Source organism: Chaetodon trifascialis, chromosome 5 (assembly GCF_039877785.1).
Source record: "Chaetodon trifascialis isolate fChaTrf1 chromosome 5, fChaTrf1.hap1, whole genome shotgun sequence".
In the NCBI taxonomy this organism is placed as follows: Eukaryota; Metazoa; Chordata; class Actinopteri; order Chaetodontiformes; family Chaetodontidae; genus Chaetodon; species Chaetodon trifascialis.
Window position 1 is genome coordinate 15,060,599 of NC_092060.1, and position 26,073 is coordinate 15,086,671.

The 26,073-nt window shown below is 42.4% G+C and overlaps 1 protein-coding gene across 3 annotated transcripts; it reads right to left on the reverse strand.

Annotated features, from left to right (window-relative positions):
* Window positions 1-214: 214 nt before the first annotated feature.
* Window positions 215-25,967, reverse strand: kdm3b (lysine (K)-specific demethylase 3B). 3 transcript variants are annotated; one of them, XM_070962310.1, is made up of 25 exons: window positions 25,450-25,967; window positions 17,110-17,274; window positions 15,530-15,643; window positions 15,104-15,209; window positions 13,214-13,338; window positions 11,278-11,337; window positions 10,424-11,125; window positions 9,120-10,308; window positions 8,817-9,033; window positions 8,463-8,677; window positions 8,157-8,309; window positions 7,876-7,983; window positions 7,652-7,779; window positions 7,267-7,567; window positions 6,902-7,155; window positions 6,304-6,576; window positions 6,017-6,188; window positions 5,783-5,873; window positions 4,903-5,033; window positions 4,662-4,781; window positions 3,867-3,890; window positions 2,156-2,295; window positions 1,639-1,815; window positions 1,346-1,480; window positions 215-1,185 (listed from the first exon to the last, which is right to left on the reverse strand). In XM_070962310.1, exons 1-25 carry the CDS (start codon window positions 25,654-25,656, stop codon window positions 1,111-1,113), a joined length of 5,382 nt encoding a protein of 1,793 aa, XP_070818411.1. In that variant the 5' UTR covers window positions 25,657-25,967; the 3' UTR covers window positions 215-1,110. The 3 variants fall into 3 exon arrangements, with proteins under 3 accessions (XP_070818411.1, XP_070818412.1, XP_070818413.1); XM_070962311.1 differs by having other exon boundaries at window positions 7,267-7,564; window positions 25,450-25,929; XM_070962312.1 differs by lacking the exon at window positions 3,867-3,890.
* Between the last annotated feature and the right edge of the window lie 106 nt (window positions 25,968-26,073).

The window sequence follows — 26,073 nt, forward strand, 5'->3', positions numbered from 1 at the left end:
CATGGGACCTTAAATTTAGATATGACATTCAATTTGCTTTAAATGTTAATATTGGCTGTTTTTATTATTATTATTTTAGACTGAATATTACTGTTTGGAAAAAAACAAAATAATAAACAGATGAATTATTAGTTGCAGCCCTAATTCAGGCCTGTCATTACTACCCTGGTTGCACACACTTAGAGGTTTTGTGGGTAAAAATGACAAACAAACAGTAGTTTTTGTAAACTTTATTGTGAAAAATCAAAGACTGCTAAGATCAATATATATATTGATACAATGTTAATGGCCAGTAGTTCTGTTCAGCTGCAACTGTGATTTTTGAACAATGTTGTTGGAAGTCTGTAGTTCAACCCAAGAGACAAAGATAGCTGACCAAAAAAAAAAAAAAAACTGCCCTGGCTGAAGTCCTCCTGATCATTACCTTATGGTGTATAAAAAGAAAAGACTTCTTGCTCTAAAAGTAAAATAAGAAAACAGAAAATACAAAACTTTGGTCTGCTTCCCTCACTGGCTGCTTCGCAAATCAATTTCAACCACAGAGGACAGAAGCAATCAGCTGTTAAAAAACTCCAACAAAAAAATCTACAAAAACAGGTTAACCTCGCTCCTATTGAAGAAAAATAATATTGACGTCATCAAAATAGGAAAGTTAGCCCAGTACTCACATTTTGTCAGTCACTTATATGTTAGCTGAACCTCTGCTTCAAAGGCACGTCAGCTTTTACCTCCCTTACTCTCACATCTTACATATACAATGAAAACAACAGAACAAACACACTGACCTTAAATACAGAGTTAATCCAACAAAAACAAGAAAGAAAACTGGGAAAACTAGACAAGTTTGAGTGAACTGTGTAACGGCGATAAAGGACTTCCTTCATCGAATCGCTGACTAGCCCCTCCCCGTCTAATCCCTCCCCAAATCAAATGTTCTCTTTCCCCAAACACAGACCTTCACTGCCCCAAATAAAACCTACGCTCTATCTTCGTACTCTGCCCTCTGCAGCTTGTACTTGTGTATGTAGGCATGTAATGCATACTGTGTGTGTGCGTCGTGGAGTGGTCGTCAGAGGCTGGTTGTTCTGAGACAGCGCTGAGTGAGAGGAGCTAAGGGCGTTTAGGTTCGTGCGCCTTCAGTGTCCCAACAGCGTCTTTCACTGCGTGATAGATGATGTTTTTCACCTGAGGGGGAAAAAAAAAAAGACGACAGAAAAGGTCTGTTAAACAAAGACCCACATGGACATTAAGTGAAGAGTGGCCTACTGCTTAAGAATAAGATCATTCTCTAGTTGAATGCATCCAGGTGTGACACTAAAACTCCATGAGAGAGAAGCGCACCAACCTGTAGCTTGTCTTCGTGGTTTGTATGAGTGGTGGACAGGTGTCTGAACTCCTGTGTCAGTCTGAAACAGTGCCTCACATGCTCAGGAGACACAAAGTCCTCTGCCACCTTGATACAGCTGTACAGATTGTGCACCTGAGAGGGAAAGAGCAGAGAATGAACAAACACGTTGATAAAACAAAAAAAAAAAGATAAACATGGATCCTGAATCATTAGCCAGTCATAAATTACACTATGCATATCTAATAACTGGATATCTATAGCAAGGTTTCTTCTAATAACACACGTCTGACCTGGTGTGGAGCTCCAGCAGGGATAAATACGGCATCTCCAAGGAACTGTACAATGGCCCAACCCTGGACACCATACTCTTCATAAAGCCTGCGGCGGAGGACCTGGTCCAGGTACCAGCTCTGGTCGTGAATGGGGTCGTGGTCTGGAGGGTTCTCTTGACCTTGCTCCTCTCCCACCTATCACAGATATGGACAAACTATGTCATAATCTGAAGCAGTAAGTACAATAAACAAGCATGTGGTGGCGGGAACAACCAATCTGGATTAAGATTTACATACATTCATATAACAGATCTCTTAAGATGGGAAGGTTAGTCCACATAAAGAGTTTTCTGAAGGGGAATCTGATTTTTGTGGGTGCATTAGACTGCTGGAATCAGGCAACAGGTAATGAACCTTTCATTGTCTTTGTAAGGGACCGTGGGTCTGAGGTTAAAATGTGTTCCAAGTACAGCCATAAATACTACAGCTCCAGAGATCAGATGCTATTTTAAACAGAAATCTATTGGCTGCTGACCTTGCGGAGCAGTTCTCGGATCTTCTCAGCGTCCTTGGCGGCGTAGATGTGCCAGAGGGCTCCAGGTTTCTCTTTTCCCTCGTACACCCTCCTTTTCGTCATTTCATCCACATCGCCCTCCTCAATGGTGGTCATGACCTCTGGGGGACCAAACATAAACAACAAAGCACACACATACAGGACACCAAATGGTCATCAGCAATGCATTTCCTCTTTAAGTGGTCTTGTGAATTAGGTTCTGGGATGTGACTGATTCCACATTACTCGAACACAGCTGCTTTTTCATTATTCCAGTTTGGTGACTGACTGGAACTTTCAAGATACATCTGCAATTCTCATCTTTCATGGCATAATTCTTAAACTGAATTAATGTACATTTATCATAGTGTTGGACAAAAATGGTGCAAAGCTGTAATTCTCAACTGGTGCCTCATGATCCATGAGTGGGTCACAGGTCCATTATAATAAGTGGACAGCAGGATTGTTGGCCATAATAGTTTTATTCTGAAGCGCACTGATTTTCCAGAGCTTCTCTTAAAATAGTGTTTGTAGCTATATCATGTGGTTGTCATGACACAAACATCCCAAGCAGCAGACTGGCATATTCAAGTTTTTCTCCAAAGAACAGTGAAAATTGGTTGAAACAAAGTATTACAACCCTGATTGCAAAAAAATGAGGTTGGGTTGTGACTGAAGACAAATGTGGATCCTGTGGCTGGACCAGCTGAGAACCACTGGTGCAAAGGAAGGGACGAGTTACAGACTACACAATCACATTCACTGACACAATGTTCACATCCACAGCCTAGGGTTGTTCATACAGAGCAGCTAACGCCTGATAATATACCGGTCTCTCATTGTACTACTTAGTTATTCAGAAAGATTATTAGTGAAACAAACATATTCTTGACTAATGTGTCTGCTTCTGTTGACGGCTCAAAGCTGTTTCTTCCCAGTGTTTCTCTTTACTGCCGAGCCACGCATATGCATGTAGTTCTAACCCAGTGAGGAAACTTATATTACATGTTGTTTGTGTGAACTGGCAGTCATTATTATTTGGTCACTCATAAATGATTCCTTCACAGCTATTAGTTCCGTTGCCAGAATGTATCAGTAAGGATGTGCCGGTCAAATCCGCTGGTGCTAAGAAGAGGCGTCGGTGTATGAGGACAGTATGTCTGTGGTCATACTGACAGGCGTGTGTCGGTGTCACTGTGATGAGTGACAGGAAGCTTGCAAGGGAATAGGGAAGCCAATTCTAGATGCCCTTCATTGAAACTTTTCTCCCGCAGTGTAAGGACCAGAGCACAGCTCAACCAAAGCTAACAGGAACTAAAGATACTCCCAGTGAAGCAACTATATGAAAACTTGTTTGAACTCCATGTCAATTCATGGAATACATGTTGGTGCACTGAATGAACCCGAAACAGTACACATTTTAACCCAATCCTGAAAGCTACACAGAAGAAGATGTCAGGATATCTAAACGGGCAACAACAGAAATTTCACTTCCATCCATTATTCATTTAAAGTGTTAATGAAGGTTGCATTTACATAGAAATGTACGAATCATGCCACAGTGAAACTAACAGATAGTGCTCTGGCCCCTACTTCACGGATAATAACAGAAGGATGGGGGTGGGGTGAAGAAGGGGAGTTAGTCAAGAAGAAGGGCATGCTACTGGAGTGATACAATTGAAAGTCTACAGACCTTGGCGTCCAGAGATATCTGCCTCTGTGAATGAGAAATTTTGCCACAGCGTAAATGACTGAGACCCACGGAAGGGTTTTTTCACGGTCCAATCCAAGCCAATCAACCCTGGAGCAACTACAACAGTAAGAAGCATGATGTTCGCGAAACAGCTGTGAAAGTACTTTTTAAGATTGTTCAGGAGGGTTCAGTTAGATCAGGGCTGCCCAAGGTGGGGCTTGCAGGAAAGAGTTGGCCCACCATGAGGTTCAATTTGGTCTGCCAGATGTTTCTAATGAAAATAAATAAAATGTAAAAACAATGACTATAAATGCTGTTTATACTGTTTTTTGTGAGGTAAAAATTCCCTTTAAATATGCGAGAGCCTAATAATTAATTATTTCTCATAATGTGAGCATGGTGGGCAGAGTGACATGCGCAGGAAGTCTGTCAATTAAGGGAACTTCGGTTCCTCTAACTGACAAGTTCCATTCTTGCATCTTAACAATACAACACAGTCAATGTTTGCTTTTGGCCCATGGCCCACCATTAACTTTCAGTTTTGGCCCTCCAAAGGAAAACAGCTTGGGCACCCCCGTGTCAGATGAAATACGAGTGATGACTATAGAGTGCCTGAAATGAAAATCTGCATGTAATATTGTAAATAAAAACATGTCTACATTATCAAATTTTCATCAAATGTAATTTAGTAGCTCAATTAGCAGTGTACCATACAAGTGCTGTGGAAGAAAGGGTTAGTTATTACATGAGAGTGAGAACGAGAGAGAGACAAAGTGTGTGTTTAAATCCACTGACCTTGCTCCTGGTCTCCCTCTCCTTCGGGGATGCCAACATAGACCATGACGTTGACAGCATCAGAGACATCCAGATGGAGGTTAGTGGTTCCCACCTTCCTGTCTTCAGATGAGATTAAGCCTGAAGACAATGAGGGAGAAGATGAAACTGAGAAATATATAACTGGGATGGTGGAAGAGAGAACGTGTTTGAGTTGACTGGGAACGACAATTTTCTGTCAGACACAGCCAAACCTTCTCACCATAGGCATTGTACATCTTAGGTCCAAGGTCAGGACGCACAAAAAAGTTGGGCAGTCGGGCAGCAAGGTTGAGACGACCATCTCTTTTTGTGTACTCGGGCAAGGGGAGGTTATCCATCAGGTCATCAAACCTGGGAAAACGTTGAAGAACAACAAAGTCAGATTTGCATGTGTTTTGTACTTTTAAAATAATTATCGGCTCTCCAAAAACACTAAAAAGTAATACATAAGTTATATATATGTGTGTGTGTGTGTGTGTGTGTGTGTGTGTGTGTGTGTGTGTGTGTGTGTGTGTGTGTGTGTATGGGTGTGTGTGTATATCCATCCATCCATCCATTTTCTATGCCGCTTATCCCTTTCAGGGTCGCAAGGGGGGCTGGAGCCTATCTCAGCTGTCAACAGGCGGGAGGCAGGGTACACCCTGGACCGGTCGAGTACCCGGAGAGAACCCACGCATGCACGGGAAGAACATGGGGCCTTCACACAGAAAGGCCCGACCCGGGAATCGAACCGAATAAAATTCTTGCTGTGAGGCACGCACACTACCTGCTGCTCCACTGTGCAGCCTGTGTGTGTGTGTGCGTGTGTGTGTGTGTGTGTGTGTGTGTGTGTGTGTATGTGCGCATGCGTGCGTGCGTGTGTGTGTGTGTGTGTGTATATATATATATATTATCTTACATGGGAAATAACTGGTTCACAAAAAATGGTTCTGCATTCATGGCATATGTGGAATTTCTCAAACATTAAAATATGCTTATTCCATATATTTACAATTTCATGATGGTGCAAACACGAAGGTAGCAAAATTCCATATAATTTGTAAGGTTGGTAACAAAATGTGTTCGACACACAAGAAGCAACATATGTCTGGGTTGCTTACCGGGTGGGCATCATGTCCCTAAAGTCTTCACCTGGAGGCCAGTCCTTCAATTTCAGCACCATGGGATTGCCTTCAGCATCTTGCAGTCGCTCTGCATTCACAGAAAAACTAATTAGTTAACATTTCTGACATCAGAGGCAAGAGCAGCTAAAATAACACGGTGGCATACAATATCAATCAATTAGGTCAAACAACAAGTGACAGTCATTTAGGAAAAACTGTTTGGGCACTCACTGGAAATGACCTGGAAGCCGTCCCAGAAGTCTCGCACCTTCACATCAGAGATGATGGCACAGTTTCTACAGTTGACCAGGTCTACATCCTGGTCTCCAAACTCTTTACTGAAGGCATCGGGCTTCCACAAATGACCTTTCAGACGTTTATCTATCCCCGACACCAACACAGGCTGGACACAGAGGAGAAGAGATTAGACAGTGCTGTAGCTCATGGTTCTTGAGCAGCAATCTTTCTTGTTCTGCAACAGAAGCCTCAGGAGTCAGAATACAAATTATGGTTCTTACTTGTCCCTGCTTCCAGCACTCTCTGAAGATCTTCCAGTTGTTGCTGTTGCTGGGATCCTGTAGGCAGAGGAGTCGTCCGTCACAGAGCCAGGAGTGTGAGGTATGTGGTTCCAAAACACTTAGGCCCATTACTCCGTCTTTGCGTCCCCCCAACACACCAAGCTCGCCACCCTCAGAGACCCCAGTCCGACGGCCTTCTGCCTTTTTGGTCTCCACAACCGAGGCAATGATGTGATCCAGGAAGTTCGGGAGGCTGCTCTTCAGCTTGTCACTCTGTCAGAAAAAAGAAACATTTTTGATTGCCCAGCAAGTACCTGTAGTTCCATTGGAATAATATGAAGTATAAGCCTTATCTTGACTGACTCACTTTATTCTGATCTTAGGATACACTGACTGACTGACTTGCATGCATTATTTCATACATTATTTGAAAATTGAGAGAAAAAAGATGAGGCAAATATGGAACTTAAACATAAAAATAAATAAAAATAAAATCACAGTACATTTTTGGCACATCTTGCTGAAAAGCTTTTTAGTGTAGGTGTGCACACTTGAAATATTTCATAACTACAAGGAATGATAAAGGCTTCATACGTACGCCTGCTGAGGTAAAGACTGAGGGGAACGGTACCCCACTCTCTCCAGGGCCCTGGGGGAGTTTGCCTGGTCCAGAGTTGAGCAGGTCCCGCAGACTGGACCCCTCAGGTTTGGACTGGGCCATAGTGGAGCCCAGTAAAAGGCTGTTAAATAGCTTAGGGCTGGAAGCAGAAGGCTTTGACAGGGCACTAAGTGAGTCCAGGCCAAAGGGAGGCCGACTGTCTCGACTCATCATGGAGCGAAGTGAACCAGATTCTGTCAGAAGATGACAAGAAGACAGTGATGTAACTTCAACTTTAGTATTGATTTTGCCTTTTTTTGTGCACTGAGGATACATTGACTCAGCATTTGCTTTTTCCTACTTACCCTTGGTGTCATCCTTGGCCTTCTGTGTGGCCAAGTCTGCCAACCAGTGCAAAGCAGAGCTGTTGCCCTCTCCTGATGAGCGAGACTCCTTGGCAGCGGTCTGGCTGAGGTTACAGGGGGAGGATGTACCACTGGTGGAGTTACTGGTACTGCCCACAGTTTCTCCTCCTCCACTGTCTGATGGCACCACTGTTTGCGTAGTTTCTGTTTTGACTGCTGATGCTTCTCCCTCTGATTTTGGAGTGGAGCCAATACCAGAGGCTGCAGCTGTGAGGACGCCACCACTGCTTGTTGTAGACTGCTGAGATAAGCACAACCAGACATTAAAGCTTCTCAAAATGCAGAAATGCAGAACAAAGTAAACGATGATCTGGCACAAGAGTACCTGTGAAATCCCATTGGGGGCACTAGGGCGCACTAGAGGCTTGGTGTGTCGACTGGCACAAGGACAATTGGCCTTAATGCCCCACTTTCCTCTCGCTGAGTGCACCATGTCACCTATGTTGTAAAGAGCTAAAGGAGAAAGATGACAAAATTGATCATGTTTAGTACTCAATGCTTGCAAGGAGGGGCTTGATAGATTTATGATTTAATCATAGTATATGTTACCTGTCCCAGGTATAATCTGCGTAGGCATGAGGTTCTGTGGCTCATGAGGTTGGCCTTTGGCACACTTCAACCAAGCAAATACCTCATCCTCTGGACCTTCATCTACATCTGCGGGAAAGGACATATTGAAAGATCTCACTCAATATTAGCCTTGCCAACACATTTCTATTATTGTAATAAAAAAATATGCAATACAATAAAACAAGTCATTTTAACACAACACTCTGGTGAAGTGGTTAACTTAGCTCTTAAGGTCCCTAAATGTCAGTGTAATGACTCACCCTCCCTGGGCCTGTTCCTGCGGAGCCGATAGCAGTCCAAACACACTCCAAAGCCACACTTGCGACACACCCAATGGATGTTGAACAAGGTGGTCTCACACACGTCACACATTTCTCGGACACCTCGTACAGCACGTTTCCACGCCACTTTCTCTGAAAGATAGGTCAACAAAAAACAGGATTATATACATAAAAAATACATACAGAGACAAAATGTAAGACAAAATGCGAAAGACAAGATAACATGCTACATATGAAGATAAGACATGGTATCAGATGAGATCAGTCAGATGTATTTGTACTCACGGTGAGGCTCCACCATCATCATGGCCTCCTTCTCAGACATGACCAACTGACAGAACTGGTCTCCCACATTGGCCAGGATGTACTTGGATGTATCGAGATCAAGGCCCTCTTGGACAGCTGGCGCAGGTAGCCACAGACCCATGGCCATGGAATCGCTCTGCTGAGGACTTAGGAAGCCTTCCACACGCAGTACACCTTTACGAGTGAAAGCCAACCTGGTCACAGGCAAAAAAATAAAAAAATAAATCGACCATCAAACAAAAGCTTAATTTAGTAACATGTTACTGCTTGCTCTGTTCTGATAACTTTCCTCTATGACGCAATGAAAGACATTGAGCAGCACTGGAGTAGTACCTTCTGAAGTGGAAGAAACGACAGGCCACATTTGGGTCATCGTCTTCATCGCTGTCTTCTTCTGTAGTTCGATATTTACGGTAACGCTCCAGACGGCACTCACGGCACTTATGCAGGTGAGGGGCTACATTGATGCAGGAGCCATCCTGGAGAAAGGACTCACCAGATTGCTTCAGGCGTCGCACTTTGCTTTGGTCTTTTAGTACAGACTGGCCCACTGGAGGAGACAACTTAGCATTAATTTCCTTGCTTAGTTTGCCATCAAAAACGATTCTGGGGTTCTCAAGAGTGGACGAGACTTACCTTTGAAAGGCTTGTTACGTGGACGGCTCTTAGCAGCCCCTTGAACTTTAGATTTCTGCAGCATGGCCGCATCCTTAGCAGGGTGTGGTGGTCCTCCTGGGATTTGGCCTTTCTCTGGGCCTTCCTCATTTTCACTCAGGTCTGACAGGTCACTGTTGCTGCTGGAGTCAGAGTCACGTTTGGACGATTGGCCTCTTTCCTCCAGGGTAAACTTCTGAGACTGGCTCTGGTCAAAGGACAAGGGGACCTCCTCCTTTCCATCAGGGCCAGTGCTTCCAAACATGGGGCAGCCTGAGGTGGATGAAGGCATTTCCCCAACTTCTTGCTCCTCCTTTGCCACAGTCCCATCACTCTGTGACCTCTGTGATGAGGCCGATGCTGGAGAGGAGGATGAGCTGGGTGAAGCAGCTGCTGAGAGTGCTGGGAAAGGAGATGACAGAATCCCTTTGGGTGGCTCTGCCATAGTGAACAGATTTGGCTTGCTGTCCGAGGCTGGACCAAGGGTCTGTGGCTCAGCCCCAGTGAGGCCTGCAAAGGAGGTATGGGGGGTTTTGTCCCCATATGCCAAAAATGGATTAGCAGGCTCTTTGGAGGCCTGCAGAAAAAGGTTCTGGTGGCTATCTGAAGTATTAAAAGCAGATTGCAGCCCTAAGCCCCCCACAGTAGTCCCATTATTACTGCTCTTCTTAGAAGTACTTTGAGCCCCAGATGCTGCAGCCAGTCCACCAATATTTAGACTAGAGCCTCTTCCTCCTGCTGAGCTACCCACACCCTGAAAGGCCGATGACGATTTGTTGAGCACACCATTTCCTGTCAGATGGGTCTCAGGCACTTTAGGCTGCTCGGGCTTTTTCAGGCCCTCAGTGGCTGCGGACTTGAAAAGGCTTGGGGGCTCTTTAGTCAGGCTCTCAGACACTGTGGTGAAGTAATTGGTGTCCTTGGATTGGGTCTGACTAGCAGCTAGGCTTGGGCTGGAGCCAGAATTCTGGGTCATGCACTGGAAAAACAAGTTTTGGTCTTGCTGGGATTGATTCTCAGTCTTTCCTCCACCAAAGCTGAAGCCAAAGGGCCTAGAAGTGTCCTGGGAGGGTGTGGTAGTGGTAGGAGCTCCATTGGTCTGAGAGGTAATATCTCCAAATACAGACGCAGTGGCCTGGGGCAAACGAAAACTTGACGCAGTTTTAGAGCCCTGAAAACAAAACAATGAAGTAAAGCAAAATGACATTAATAACAGGAACAAAACTGTGACTTGTAAAGGTATCATATAATGGTCTTGACAGTACTAATCATGGTGATCGCCTTACCTCAGTCTGGCTTCCCCAGGTGGGGGCTTTAGGACTAAAACCCACAGAAGCAGAAAGAGCCACACTAGGGCCGCTGTCATGCGACCAAGAAATGGTAACAGGCCCCGGGGAAACAAGAGCAGCTGTTTTGGAATAAGCTGACTGGGAGGCCTCCTCTCGGTCTGGCTGAGGGGATGGGGAAGCCTTGGGGGCTGGAGCTCCGGGGACCAGGCTTGGCATCTGGCCTAGTGAGGGGAAAGACGTGGTGGAGAAGGGAGAAGGGGCTGGTTTGAGGGGAGGAGGGGTGGGGGTGTGAGTAGTGGCAGTAGTGGAGTCTGCTGCCCCTTGTGTGGAGAGTGAGCGACCGTTTTCTTTGACGTGGGCAGGATAACGAAGAGGAGTAGCATTTGACTGGTCCATCTGGAGTGAGGAATTGGTGTTGGGGGATGATACTCTGCCCTGAGGAAAGGTTCCCTCTGTAGAGCTTCCATTTTTGGTTGTGCTGCTGACTCTTTCGCCAGAGTCTCCACCCCAGATCCCCATCCCTTCCGCTGGAGTTTTGTTAGAATCACCACAGTTTTGGCCATCACCTCCTGCATCCCCTGCTCCTTTGAAACGTTTTAAGTTCAAGTCATCCTCTCCTTCGGAAGCAGTCCTGCGTCTGCGTCCACTGTCACCCTTCACTGTTTCACTGTCCTTCCTTCGCCGCCCATTTTTACCAAGCTAAGAAATGGGAAAAATTAGGAAGCAATTCTATTAATGCAATTCTAAACTGCCAATCTAATGCAAAAAATACTTAAATCAGTTTAATAAAACATGCAGCACAGGACCACCCATTACAGAGTACAGTTAGATTTCTAATATGGCAACCTCACCTCTTCCTCTGCCAGCATGACATGTATCACACGAGGATCAACCATCTGATTTTCTTCTCCCTGTGGCAAAAATAGGGAGTTTTTAAGTGGCTTTGACACAATGACCATAACATATTACGGAAAAACACAAGTATTATTGTAAGAATAGTTTTCAAAATGATTTTTAAGGTCAGTCAGATTATCATCGACTCAGAATAATCATTACTACAGTACAATGTTACTCACAGGTGGTATAACGAGAAATCTAATCACCACAGAGAAAAACTAATACTAAGATATGAGAGATACATATTAGTGCTGTCAAAAATATCGCGTGATTAATGCGTTAATGCAAATCAATTTTAACGGTGTCATTTTTTTAACTGCGAGATAAATGCTCTTCGTGACCGAGTGAACTTGTAGTTTTTTATAAGCTGTGGCCACTGCAAGTAACGTAAGAAAAACTACAGAATCTGGTTGTAAACCGGAAACAAAACAATAGGCACGCCCCACGCGCGTGTTTGGTCTTGTCTGCTCGCTAGCTGGAAAAGAGTAGGCTACTGGTTTGTGTGGATGTCAAGCGCAAAACGCCGAAAAGGATGCGAACCAGATTCTGAATGGAAAGTTTAGTTTCAACACACGGCGAATGCGAATTCTCCACCGCCTCCTTGTCAAAACTAGGAGACAATGGATGGCTTTCGACAGAGGCATATGGATGCTATTATGTTCAAAGGAAACTTAAGAAAGGAAAGTTTCAGCCATGGTTTAACTGCACTATAGCCTGAGTCCTAGTTTACAATGATGCGCACTTTGTAACTTTATTTTGGATCACCCTGTTTTGATCCCTTAGAAAGGGTTGTTGAAGGGGCTTTTTTGTAACCAAGTATTTATTTTTTTGTCATCTGTTTATTGACAGTGTTAAATTGTGTGAGATTTGATTCATTCAAATGTGAATGACTGCTCAAAGTGAGAAAGTTCGTGTGAAATATAACACCACACGTTGTTGTTTTCAATAAAAAACATTTGCACAAAGCAAGCCTATCCCTTTTTCTATGTTGATAACAGTATTAAAATGATAATTCAAGGGACATTTAGAATAGATAAAAATGTGCGATTAATTTGCGATTAATCGCGAGTTAACTATGACATTCATGAGATTAATCACGATTAGATATTTTAATCGATTGACAGCACTAATACATATACATGACAAGCATACAAGTCTCTGTGAGCACGCAGTAGTCACACAAGAATACACTTGCACCCTTCTGCATGTACCTGTGTACATTAACGTCATTTTCTTTCATTTGCTTCACTTTCCATTTGTCTACACTTGGGCTCCCCTTTGTCTCTGATTTCTTGTTAGCGCTTTCAAAGAGCTTATTCTCAATATTTTACATAAATATTTGTCCTTTTTATCCACTATTTCAGGAGACATTACACCTAATCAGGGAAAAAAAATAAGAGCTGGACCCATGGAAATTTTCACAATACATTCAATTTCCTTTTTTACACCACCCCAGTATGATGTTAACATTCTCCAGCACAAGTGTCCTCATTCCCATTGCAAAGTTTCATGTACAATTTCTAATTATTTCTCCCATTTTTGGTCATAATAACAAAAATCTGTGCTTGTAAATTGGATAGCGCTAATCCATCTCTAGATTTACTTTTCAGTGTTACTCTTGGTTTTCATTCAGTCCAGAGGAACGAGTTTAACACTGTTTCCCATTTCTTAAACATAGCAGAGCTAGTGTAAATATGCAGTGATAGAAATGAAGAAGTGAGGCAATACAGCCACCTGAAACACACTCATCCAGTAATATAGGACTGATGCTTCATCTAAATCCCCCTTTTCCAAAGTCTATGTCATAATGAGTTTGTTCTAGTTTTTTGGTCTCTACATATCTGATGCAATATGCATCTTAATTCCTCTTATAACATAAGCGTTATTTACCTTATCTAAGGTAATCTCCATAATGTGTGAGATAGGGTCGTGCTGTGAGACCAGTCCTGAGGCCCAGCACTCCTCAAACTCTGGCTGGTACACACGAACCCTGCGTCCTTGAATCGTGTATGAACCTGTAGGCAGTAACAGGGAGAGAATTGGGAGTTACATTCCAACAGATTTCAATGAAGCACAGACGATGCAGAATGGATGGTATACTAGATCTTATCTACATTAGAGCCCATTAATTTGAAGAGTGAAAGCATCACAACAAATAGCTAAGAAGCATCACAGTAAGCATAACCAGCATGATGGCGGCACTGTACTACAAAACCTGCAGTCCACATTCTTCACAGTGACAGTACACTACTACACATTTTGTAACAGTCCATGTTTCAGCTATGGATAGGTGAGCAATATTAACTGGAAAGTGTTATGATTTATACTCTCCTGCTTGATGTTGGGTTCTTTAGGTTCTGTCTGCATTTTTCCAAATCTTAAGCACAAGATCACTGACTCTACAGCCCTTACATGCGCATGGCTATTAGGGATGCACCGATCCGATATTGGTATCGGTATCGATTTGAAGAAAATTCTGGATCGGTTATCGGTGACAATGGGCCTGATACATAGGTACCGATCTATTCAGTCTGATGCTATGCTATAGGCGCTGTGAGTGGCGTCATGCGCAAGCAACACGCAGTGCTGAAGCACATTATTTTCAAAATAGAGTGAGCGACAGGATTGGCTATCTGGAACTTTTTCAAACTATCTCAGCCTACAAACTCGCCAGCAACTTGCAATACCTGCGCAGTAAATGTTCCGAGGGGTGGTGGTTAAACGTAAAAATCACAACCAACTTTCACGCCAGGGAGCACGCTGACTTCACTAAACTGAATAAACAAAAAGGAGGCGGTATGACGCAGCTAACTTTGAAGGAGATGAAGGAAAGAGGTGAAAAATTTAAACCTAGTTTAGTGTGCAGGCAACAAAAATCACGGAGAGGATGTCCCGTGTCACTTTTAAGTTTAACTGCACACTGGCTGGATGAGAGTTCTATGGGTCACACACCAGCGACGCAATCGCAGCTACCCTGAAGGAAATGTTTGACATACATTGAGTAAAGTCCACGTGATTCTGAGGGACAACGGCAGCAACATGCAAAAGGCGATGGACAGCATGAGAGTGCGTAGTTTAGGCTGGGATGCACATAAAATGCAGCTGGTTGTCAACGAGGGACTTCTATCACAGCGCGCTGTGAGTGATGCCATTGAAGGTGGGAGACAGATTGCTGCACACTTTATATTCCTTTTATATTCCTAATTGCACTAACCTAACCAGTTACACTTGTTATATTTTTTTTCCATGTTGTTTGACCAAGCTAGAGAAGCTATTGGTTTAAGATTGTTGTACTGGTGCATAGTTATTAAATAAATAACAGTACATACCTGTTTGTTTAAAAAAAAAAAAAAAAAAAAAAAAGGAAAGAAATTTTTAAGTCAAGTCTGATGCACAAAAGAATGATCCCAGTTTTCTCCACACAATGACACATACCATTTGTTAGGTAATTCAGCGCTGTTTTTCTGGATCGGATCAGTATCGGCTGATTACTAAACCTTAGAAGTTGGTATCGGAGGTTAAAAGGTGGATCAGTGCATCCCTAATGGCTATCTTTAGTGAGATCAGACATTGCTGTAAAATTATTTAAAAAAAAGGCTGCATGCAAATAATGCCGTACAAGAAGAGCAACTCTAGCAGCTGATGGACATGAAAGCACTTCATATGTATTTCAAATTAATATTAATTATGAGGAAGTGCCCAAAATAAAAGGATCTTGTGGGAAACACACAGTGGTAGTGAAGGAAAACACCATAAAAACTGGTGGTGGCTAAGTCTTACCCTTCCTGAAGATCTCCTGCAGTTCAAAGTCGGTATGCCAGCTGGAGATGGCAGCCTGCAGGGAGGGCTGCTCCAGTAGCAAAGGATGTCTTATGTCTTTATCAAGCTGCATGAGGACACAAACAACACTGTCCTGAACTACTGATCGTGGCACAGCAATGAAGTGGAACAAAAACACGAAACTTCACATGTGAATATTACTGGAAAGAGCACCAGAGCAAATAACTGTTGCTATTATTATTTCATAGATTTATCATTTAGTTTAAGAATGTCAACATTATAACAAATGTCTTGTCCAAATTCAATTCAATTTACAATAATATGAAACAGAAAATAGCAAGGAAGTCAAAACTGAGAAGCTAAACCAAAGCGTCTTTGGTAATGCTGAACAAATATCCAAAATAATTAGTCACACATCACACATACCTCAAACCTCTGAACAGTTTTGTTATCAGGCAGGAACTCAAAACTTTTGTTTCCAAAATACTCCACAGGAACCAGTGATCCTAAACCCACTCTGTCCACCAGGGAGCGGAAGATCTGAGGAAAAGAGGATACTGTGAAATTCTTTGATCTTCAAGAAAAATACTTGATAATTCATATAATTCAATTCAGCAGTAAAGGGGCAACAGGAAAATATAATAATGGGATTTTCTAATTGGAATTTATGCCATCTAGGCTACAGTTACACCAATGGTCTTGATGCGACTTTGAGTGTAGTCTGGGTGCAGAGGGTGGGTCTGGGCGATGGAAGGTATCTGAAGCCCATATCAGGATCTAGTCCAGACTTTGATACCAGAGTGGGGGCAAAAGTGCAAATGTTATTTTCAAATCAACCTCAGTGACCTCAAAATGAGACTGAAAATCAGATGAAAGTCACATGAGTTTTTTTGGATTAGAGGTTCATATCCCATATCTAACCTGTCCCACAAGCACAAAAACCAAAAGTGAGTCATTCTGTGTTTGTCATAGGTAGCGCAAAGTTTCCCTTCACTTGACCCAGAACCATAATTTCTGTATTTTTCCTGCATATCCTCACTGACAAAAGGGCACCGCATTACTTAAATCAACTTTATGGAAAGTGTTGGCATTTTGTTGTTTTATATGAAGTAGTTATGGTCAAGGTTCAAACCTGAGAAGGAATATTCAAACTAAGGTCATGTCTACATGTATTCAGACACTTTTGAAAGAGTATTTTCCTCTACATTTTGGCCTCTTGTCCACACAAACAGAGTTCTGGGTCACTAAAATGTAACACTTTGAAATGCATTGCCCTTTGCCACTTTGTTTAATGAGGAGGAGTCTGAAACAACAATGGCAAACTACTGGTTACTTTATGTTTGGTTAGCACTGCTAGGCCACGTGCCATAAAGGTGTCAAATAACAATAAGTAAATAATAAAGTACTACTACCATCAAAGGAAAATAAGCTCACTGTGCATGCTCAGAATGTTCTTTTCTGTGTTTGACGCCAGATGGTTTGTTAGACAAAACCATAACCACTCTACACTACACAACCAAAACCAAGTTGCACCACTGTGGTTTGGCCACAAAACATACAACCTGAAGCCTAGCAAGGTGCATTGTCACCTTGCCTGATCTTGCAAATCCAGCTGCTGCGCAAGGCCAGTTTGACATACTGCTGATGTAGACCTACTGGCCCAGCAAGCTTGTTTGAGCATTTGGAACCCTTTTTGCATTTTTGTGTATACTGAGATATTTAGTAAAACAAAGGTCGTGTGGCCAGATTTTTTATTTTTTTTTCCTCTAATGGAGGGGGAAAGATCTGTTTTAAGGTTATCGTATACGTGTAGACAAAACCAAAAAGTTAAAGTTACTGAATACAACCATGGCTGCCACAGATTTAACTTATTTGGCAGCCATGGTCGACCTTGTGCTGATGCTTCTTTCCCATTTCAACGGGTAGACTGTATCGTTTTGAGGTCTGACTGGTATGAAAATGCAGACAGTCCTGCTCACTCTCCCGCTGCACAGCTGGGCACTCACCAGAGCAGGCCAGGCTGTGGCTGATGCTGGAGCTCCTGTCGTCCCAGTACCATCAGTCCGATTGGCCCAAACAATAGAGTCTTCCACCAAGACAGCTTTCACCCCCTCGTCATACACCTGCACCCAAGAACACCGCTGCGAAGCATTCTCAAACTCCACAAATACCTGTAGTCAGAAAAAGAAAAAGAGCAACAGAACATAAACATAAGGACATAAGGACAGTTAAGCGATGTAAGACAGCTCAGCTTGCTGCACTAGACTGCTACCTCATAAACTTTCCTAAAATCTGAATTTTAAGCTGATCAAATTAAAATACATCCATCCATCCATTTTCTATGCCGCGTATCCCTTTCGGGGTCGCGGGGGGCCGGAGCCTATCTCGGCTGTCAGCGGGCGAGAGGCGGGGTACACCCTGGACCGGTCGCCAGCCGATCGCAGGGCACAAACACACAACCATTCACACTCACACCTAGGGGCAATTTAGAGTCACCAATCAACCTAATGAGCATGTTTTTGGTCTGTGGGAGGAAGCCGGAGTACCCCGGGAGAACCTACGCATGCACGGGAAGAACATGCAAACTTCACACAGAAAGGCCCAACCCGGGAATCGAACCAGCGACCTTCGTGCTGTGAGGCACGTGCACTACCTGCTGCGCCACCATCCTACTAGAAATATGTGCAAATTAAAATTTTCTAGGGAACATCATACATTTTCTTTCACAAAAGACAGAATTACTGCCACAGGACTGGAAAGCTACTATCTGCCAGTTCATAAAGTGACACAGAAGCTCTTCAGCGGCCAAAAGCTCATTAAACACCTTGCCAAAATCCAGTCAACAGCATCCCCCTCTCAAAGAGCATTTCATAACCATGATAACATTTAGTCTAATACTACTACTACTACTACTACTACTACTACTACTACTACTACGACTACTCAGTTTACTAAAATTTGAATACTTAAAAAAGAAGCTTTCCAGTTTGCGCCATTTATGCCAGAATTTTGTAAGCAAACTTTTCATAGCGTGCCATTTATGACAGTGTATACAGTAAGTTTGTGTGTCACTGGCACAGTGTGATCATACACAACTTTGTCCCGTGCACATTTAATGCAAATCAGACTGCAGAGTGGCCTTGTGCTGCTCGAGCCAGAGTTGGACAACATCTTACACAGAACTGGTCCAGCTATCTCTGCAGCAGGATCAGAGGAGCTCCGGCTGTCAATCATTAGTTATCCAGCTACTTTGGCCTAAAAGAAAAAGTTGATGAATTTTTAAAATGGAAGATTTTGGTGATGACATCAAACGCAAGAGTCCATTGATGCTGACTTAAAGCATCTCAATACGGGCTGCTGTAGTAAAAGTATTTTTTAATATTACATACGTACATTTCTGTAAGCGATCATAGCCTGTACATGAGGCTGAAGAATGTGCAGCTGGTGTCTAAACACTGACCCACTTCGTGTCTGTATTCTAGCTGGTTCCAACATTTGCTCTCACGTATTATTTACTTTGAATGACAAGGATGACATGCACACACTAGGGATGCTCCAATTAGTCATGACTGGATTGGGATTAGTCAGTGTTAGTTAATGTTTCATTGGCATCATTTTTTTATGAATCTTTATTTAACCAAGGTGGGCTCATTGAGCATGATTGCCCTTTCTCTTTTTTTGTCATTTAAATTTTTATTGAATTTTTAAGCAACATATAAATGAGCACAGGGTTAGTGATAGTTGTTTTGTTTTTGGTGTAGACATCCTCGGACATGTCATATACAGAATAAAATTATAAAATCAAAACAAATATATTGCATATAAGAAGTCCAGTCCATCAGAAAAAAGAAGAGTGTACTACGTTTAGTCTGTGGTTCCAGAGTTTTTATCAGTTTTTGTGTAGTTCCAGAAAGATTCCCAAGAGCTCGTCCCGTCCTCCATGTTGCCTTTCAGTCTATAGAGCATATGACTGCCCTTTCTTATCAATTCCCAGATTCACACTATGGGACCTGCAGGATGCCAAGAACCACAGACTCATTTGTTTGCTACTGAAAGGCAATACTGGAACAGTTTGGAGGTTAGAGTGGGAGCAGTGTGACAGCAGCTCTCTCATTCATTTGAATGGAGCCAGTTGTGCAGGGTTGCCCAGCAATAAAGCTGAACAAGGCTCACCTTTTTGCTGCAACACAACACATCCGTCATCAAACAAGTCGTTGTGTTGGCCAATCATTTACTTTCACATGTGGGTTCCAAGTAGACTACTCTGCAAGGTGAACGCAGAATGTCCTCACAGTGTGATAAGTTTGCAGAGTTGTAAAACAACACTCGTTTCAACCTGTTAATCTGTTACTCAAACTGGACTTCCTAGATTGTATTTCATTGTCTCACCGGCACCATAAACAACAGTCCCCCGCCAACCTCACCCCTGGTGCTGTGTTAACGCAGGGCTTCAGTATGAAGTGTTTTGCTCATGGAAGTAGCAAGCAACTCTGTCACAACTGAAACTGCAACAGATCTAAGGAGGCAATAAAATAGATTCTGAAAGAATATGATGCCACTACTGAAACCTTGTTTCTTTATGGAAGAGATTTACTTATGCACCCTCTTTTCTGAGTCAAAATAATGAAACTGGTTTTACACCAAGTCACAATGGTTGACCCAACCGAATAATGGCAACTACACAAAGTCACGATACAAACTTGAGCAACAGCTGGACTCCCTCTCTTCATGCTCTGTGAGACTCCTAACACTGACTTGAGGAGGAAAGACATTTCAACTACAAAGGGTTACCTATCAGTTAAACCGTTTTCATGGAGATGCTTATCATTTCTTCCAGCTCCACACCAGATAAAGGCGTTAAAACCGTCAGGGTTGACGGTTAACAGGTCTCATGAACCGGGCAAACTGTCTTGTGTGTCTGTGTGCTTTTTTTTCTACCACATCACGATAATAATCATAATCTGTATGGTATCAATGTTTTCAGCGTGTTTTTATCTTGTAAAATGACAAAACTATGATCTTAATTATCATAAACGTTTTTTGTCCGGGTTTCTACCATGGAACCATACTGCCATCTAGAGACTAGTAGCAGTTAGTTTTCAGATACGTGACATGACACAGTTATAATTGGTAGTGCTTAATTCACCAAATATAATCTGCCTTTCCTTGTTTCTTTGTTCTATTAGTTAGTTATACTTTTAGTTATCATGTAGGTTGGCATTAGCATTGAAGAATGTTGCCATTAATGAACGAAATGTGTCTGATGTATGTATATTTGTGCCAACCTACATGCTGTAAACAATGTTGAAGTGTGATTGAAAATTAATCATTTAAACTCTGTGATTGACCATAGTGAGACGCAGATGAGTCCACCGCACGCACCCGTTAGTTAATGATTTTCTTTTCATAGGATGAAATAACAGCTTTCACCTGTAAATCATTCTAAAGCACGAAGGCCTGTTTGTCACAGATATGCCCCGCAGCCTGCAGCAAACGCTCACTTTTCTTCACTTAACTTTTTCACTTTCTTTTTGTTTGTTTGTTCTCATTATTGTGCCCAATAAATAATACTTTTCGCTTTCACTTCACTTAAGCCCAGTTTTGAGCTGGAAACAGACAATCACTGTATTGAGACCTTGCACTTCAGGTGAGACTGATCTACCATTAATTCATTAATCATTTTCAAATAAGCATTAAAAAAAGAATAAATAAAATTCTTCTGATCTGATGAAGGTTGTGCTCCTTTCTATATCAACAAGTGCAAACATTAAACACAAAGGTTTAATAACCTAATTCCCCTACAGAGGTTTATTATGTTGTTGAAATAAAACCAGTCAGATACAGCTAAACTGTTGACTGTGATATAGTATGGAGTTTCATTTAACAGAGCAAGCTGTGAGAAACTGACTAGCAGTTGCCCAACTGCCCCCATTGCTGCTTGTAGTTAAGTCAGACATTTTTTAAACTCAGGGTGGGAATTTCATGGAATGCTACTGATTAACATATTTTACGCAACCTACTAGCCAATGACCCAACTGCCTACATTTAAAAGAAGAAAGAATGAGTGAGCATGAGAGAGAAATGAAACTGAGGCTGAAACTTAGACGTAGATATTGAACCGCAGTTACTTGCTAAAGCAGACAAAAAGGGGAAAAAAAAGCTCTGCAGGCATGACAACTACTTAACCCTCAGGTACCGGTGTGGTCCTTCCTTCCACTGTACAAGATGACGGTCTCAACTTTGGAGTCTACACTGGTCAGAAAAGCACTTTTTAAAAAGTTGGTTCATTCAAGTAACAAAACATATTTTCTAGCTTACCTCGAGCCATGCTGACAGATTCCCTCTGCTGAGGTTCTGAGATATCCCTCTCTGAGTTTTCTGCCTCGTCCCCAATACACGTACTGATTTTGCTTATAGTGCTCACAGCACAGAGATTTTACTTTATAAAAATTAGCAGCATCAGCTTCCACAGCCAGAGTCCACAGTACTATGTAAAATCCACAAACCTCCATTTGAATAGGCTTAGTTTCTATAGGGACTACGTCTTAGTAGAATTCATTGAAAACATTGTACTGCAGTGGCAGCAGAAGTATTGGAGACAGTTATCTCAAAACCTGAGCAAATAAAAGCCAAATCTGACCCATATCTCTTTGGCTGGATCATACCACAGGTAAATGAAGAGATATAAACTTGGGTCAACTCACTCAGTAATGACTAGTCAAGGTCCCGATTTACAGCGACCAATGTTTTTGATGACAGCTAGCTTTAAACGAAGAGTGTTTAAAAATCCCTACCCCTGGTCCAAACAAATCACGCAGCCAATCACTGCATGTCTCTGGGAGAGCAGGGACTTCCATGGATTAATGGAAATGGCTGGTAGAGAGTTAGTGATATGAGATTTCCATTTCATTTCACACTCCACCATTCACATCTCCCTAGATAGCACGAAGGAGTAAAAGCAAACTCCCTCTGGAATTTCATTTGATATCACTGCACTTTTCTGTAGATGTCTGGACATCTAAAGGGACCAATCCAGTACACATAAAGTGTGACAATAAAGGAGCAAAGAATTCTTATATTTATACAGTCATGGCCTACATTAACTGGGTGACACTCGTGTCTGCCTGGCACAATAAACAGATCAGTAAAGAAATTAATGAGTTGATACTTAAAGGACTTCAAGTACCGTATGGTGGTTGCATGGCCTTAAAGCTAGGGTTGGATAATATTGGCAAAATCAGATACCCTGATATTCTTACACACTACTTCCATATTAAAGGTGTAGCTATAAGATAAATATGCATTGAGAACTGAACTAGAATTACTGCCTGTCATGGATTTATGCCTCCACCTACCAGTCAAATTGCAGTTGATGTCTGTGTCTGTTCACCATAAGAAGGTATCAAGTGTTTCGGTGAAATGGAAGTTATCACTATGCTGACATGTTTGACTCCAGTGAATAATTTCCAGTGAGAAACATGCTGTCTTCACATAAAGGCTATTTTTACTGAGGAGTACAGAGGACTGACAGAGAGCTTCGTCACATGGTGCAACACACTCACATGAAGCTCAAAATCAGCAGAACCAATGCTGAAGTTATGGTGTTAATAATGGCCAGAAAATGTTTTTTGCAGAACATTATGATGCCACAGTCAAGCTGACCTTCGGCCTTTTCAACATAAAAAGCTACCACTTCATCAATTTATCCCAGCAGGTTACAGTGACCTTTTTGGAAAGCCAGTGCCTTTGTTGATCCAAGGTGATGCTCCATCCCATTACCAAGGTGTACTCAGATACTGGCTGCAATTATTATTATTATTATTATTATTATTATTATTATTATTATTATTATTATTATTATTATTATTATTTTGCCTTGCCTTGCCTGGAGCATTTTTGCACTCCGTGTGTTTTGAAAACAAGCAGCCAATAGATGAACTTACCCTACTGACCTGACTTCTGCTGTGACAACAGTCAGTGGCCATGTGTGACAGCTGAGACAGGCTGATTTTAAACTTACCAGCAACTCCAGTTTCACTTATTTCCACCAAGACCTTTGCATTCCTGACCCTTGTTTCTGTACACTCATGAGGAGGAATGATAAAACTTGAAATAACAACAATTTTTCTTTTAATCAAACATGGGACACGTCTTTGCCTCAATTTGTACCACCTTGTGCAAATCTGCATCTGTCCACCTTAGTTCACATCTTCAGCGGTACTTTGTAAAAGACCACTTCTTGTTTTCTTGACCTACATTAAATCCCAGACATTACTTTTGTGAGTTGTCAAAAGACTTAAGAGCAGAAAATGCTGAAACTCTAGTTTTAAAGCCCTATTATGGTGTTTTCAGTGAGTGTGTGAGTGCAATTCACTTTTTTCACCCCTCAACGGGCTGCCAATGTCAGACACAAAAGAAACATGTTGATTGATAGGGCTTATGATCAAAATGTAGCCAATCAACAACACATGACATAGCAAGACAGCTACGATTACTTAGCAGAAGACCAGCTTCGTGTCTCTCTATAATCTTTAATTTTGCAAAGCTCTCGTGAACGACTACAAGGTAGTGCAACATTTACTCTTGTCCGGCTTCTTACTCGGCCACGTGTGCTTCTGTCTCTTCACCTCTGCCATGATGTCCGTTCAGAGAACACCGAGCTAGCTTTTTCTTATAGCTAGCTAAAAACCCGTGGTTGCTAGTGTGTGACGTAGTGCTGTAAAGCGTTAACGCACTTCTCTGGAGATCATACCCACTGAACCCAAATTACACTACACAAGAACAGGACGAATGAAAGAGGCTCTATTGTCTATCTGGAGCTGTTATTCTAAGGCTTTAGTTTAAGGCTAACTGCTTAGAAAAGGCTATTTTTGGTCATAAATTCAGTTTTGTGTCTTGTCAGACCAAATTCAGACATTTGTTTATTTTATGACATATCACACAGGCTTGTTTTATTCTTCAATTTAGTGGTACGTCTATGTGGATCTGCTGGTGAAATTAAAGCTAATATCAAAAAGCACTGCTTATGAAATTACTTGTAAGTCATCAGAAATGATGAGAGGTAAAAATCCAGATGACACCTAGAGTCACATTACTATGCTGACATATCACTAAGCTTTCCTGCCAACAATGTGCACGGCCACCTTCTTCACTGAATGCTCAAACAAAACCGAACTCCCAACAAAGCAGCTTTAACATTTTTAGCACATAAACAAGATTTGTCTATTTTTTCCACAGATCCCAGGTGTCATGCTAGTTATCTGTCAAGCTCATGTGACATCACAAAGATATACTGTAAGCACATCGTCTTATTTTACAAAGAGAGACATAGTTTTGTTTGAGTCAGCTAATTTATAACAAATAAAAAACACAAATCCAACCCAAAGGACCACCTCTGATTATTCTCCTTAAAGATGTTCATTTGACTTGTTTAATACTAATACTAATACAATAGTCAACTTGGACAATTTTCAGCCATTTAAATCTCACTCTGTACTTTTTGTGAATGATTTTTAATTCAATTCATCTTGGTATAGATAAAACAATATTTTATTCCGTGTATATTTAAGTTTTTAATAAAGTACTGTATAAATCAAGTGTCAATGATCATTTAAATAAATAGGTTTTTTAACTTGACAACTACTTACTATTCTAAAAGCCTGGATTTCAGCTGTGAAGTGTGTTCCTGTATGTAGGTCACCCACCACCACCCAAAAATGATAACAAATCCCACTTAAAAAGGTCTTTGCAATTTAGCATCTCTGCACGATGAGACTAGACACAGCCTGGGAGGATCAATGTGTGTCTCAGATTTAAAACTTGCGTTAATGTGAATATTCAACAGTGTGGACTTCACCGTAAAGTCAAAGGAATTCCTGCTTCACCCTCATATGAACTTGTGAGGCCTTTAACTACTAACCCAGCTAACAGTGGGGACTGACAGGCTAATACTTTAATTCGCTGCTGCTTGACAGCGATTTGTACCAAAAACGCGATCGTGCAGGTTGTTCTGACGCGTCTGGGCTTTGCAACTGATCACTACGGGGTTGCGATTAATATCGGTGAAAATGAATATGACTCGTTAAAGAGCTAAAAGGCGAACAAAGCAAAGGCCAGAAAATCCCCGGCCTCGAGTTTAGCTTCGCCTCACCAGCTGCGGCTTGTAGCTTGCTAATATAACGGTAAATAAGCTAACGTTAACTGCCAACGATTGTACCACTAATGGCGGCTAAAAGCGAGTTCAGTGGGGTGTAAAAATACACACCTAGTAGCTCACACGGCTTTTGAATATCGGTTGGTGGCTTTTTAGCGACGCGGTACGGCATCACTTGTATGTAAACACTGACCGTCAGCCCTGCAGCAGTTGATGTTGTTGTCGCCTCTCCTCCGCTAACCTCCGGGGCGGCTAGGCCGATGACGCTCACTGCCTGCACCGTCCCCCGAAGCCAGTCCCGGGCCCAGGCAGCCTTCTCCGGTTCGGATCCATTCGCGGACCTTCCGTCGTCGAGGAGCAAAAGCAGTCGCTTCCCTATCAATTCGAGAGACTCCCCCATGGTTTGCTCGCAAGCTAGCTGCCTTTACTGAGCCACCATGAACAGTGTACGTTAACTTCTCTGCTTGGGATGGGAACTCAAGAATGCCAGAAGACAAGCAGAAAACAGCTGCAGCGACTTCGTTTTTATTGCTAGTGCACAAGAGAGCTGTATCACCCGGAGGCACGCAGCGGCGGACCGAGTCACGCCAGGAGTTCACACAGTCGAGATGTTATTGTCCTCGGTGCTAACGCGACTATCTTGCTCTGTCCGCCATTGAGTCCTGCAACAATCAAACGCACTCCTCGTAGACAGGGCAGCACTGCGGAGACAGAGAGCAAGTGCGTGAAAACAGCGGCCTCTAGTGACGAACCCGTGAATGAGGCGAGCGACGACATTATTCACAGGAGGACGCTTTAGTTTTCAGGGTTTTCCGCA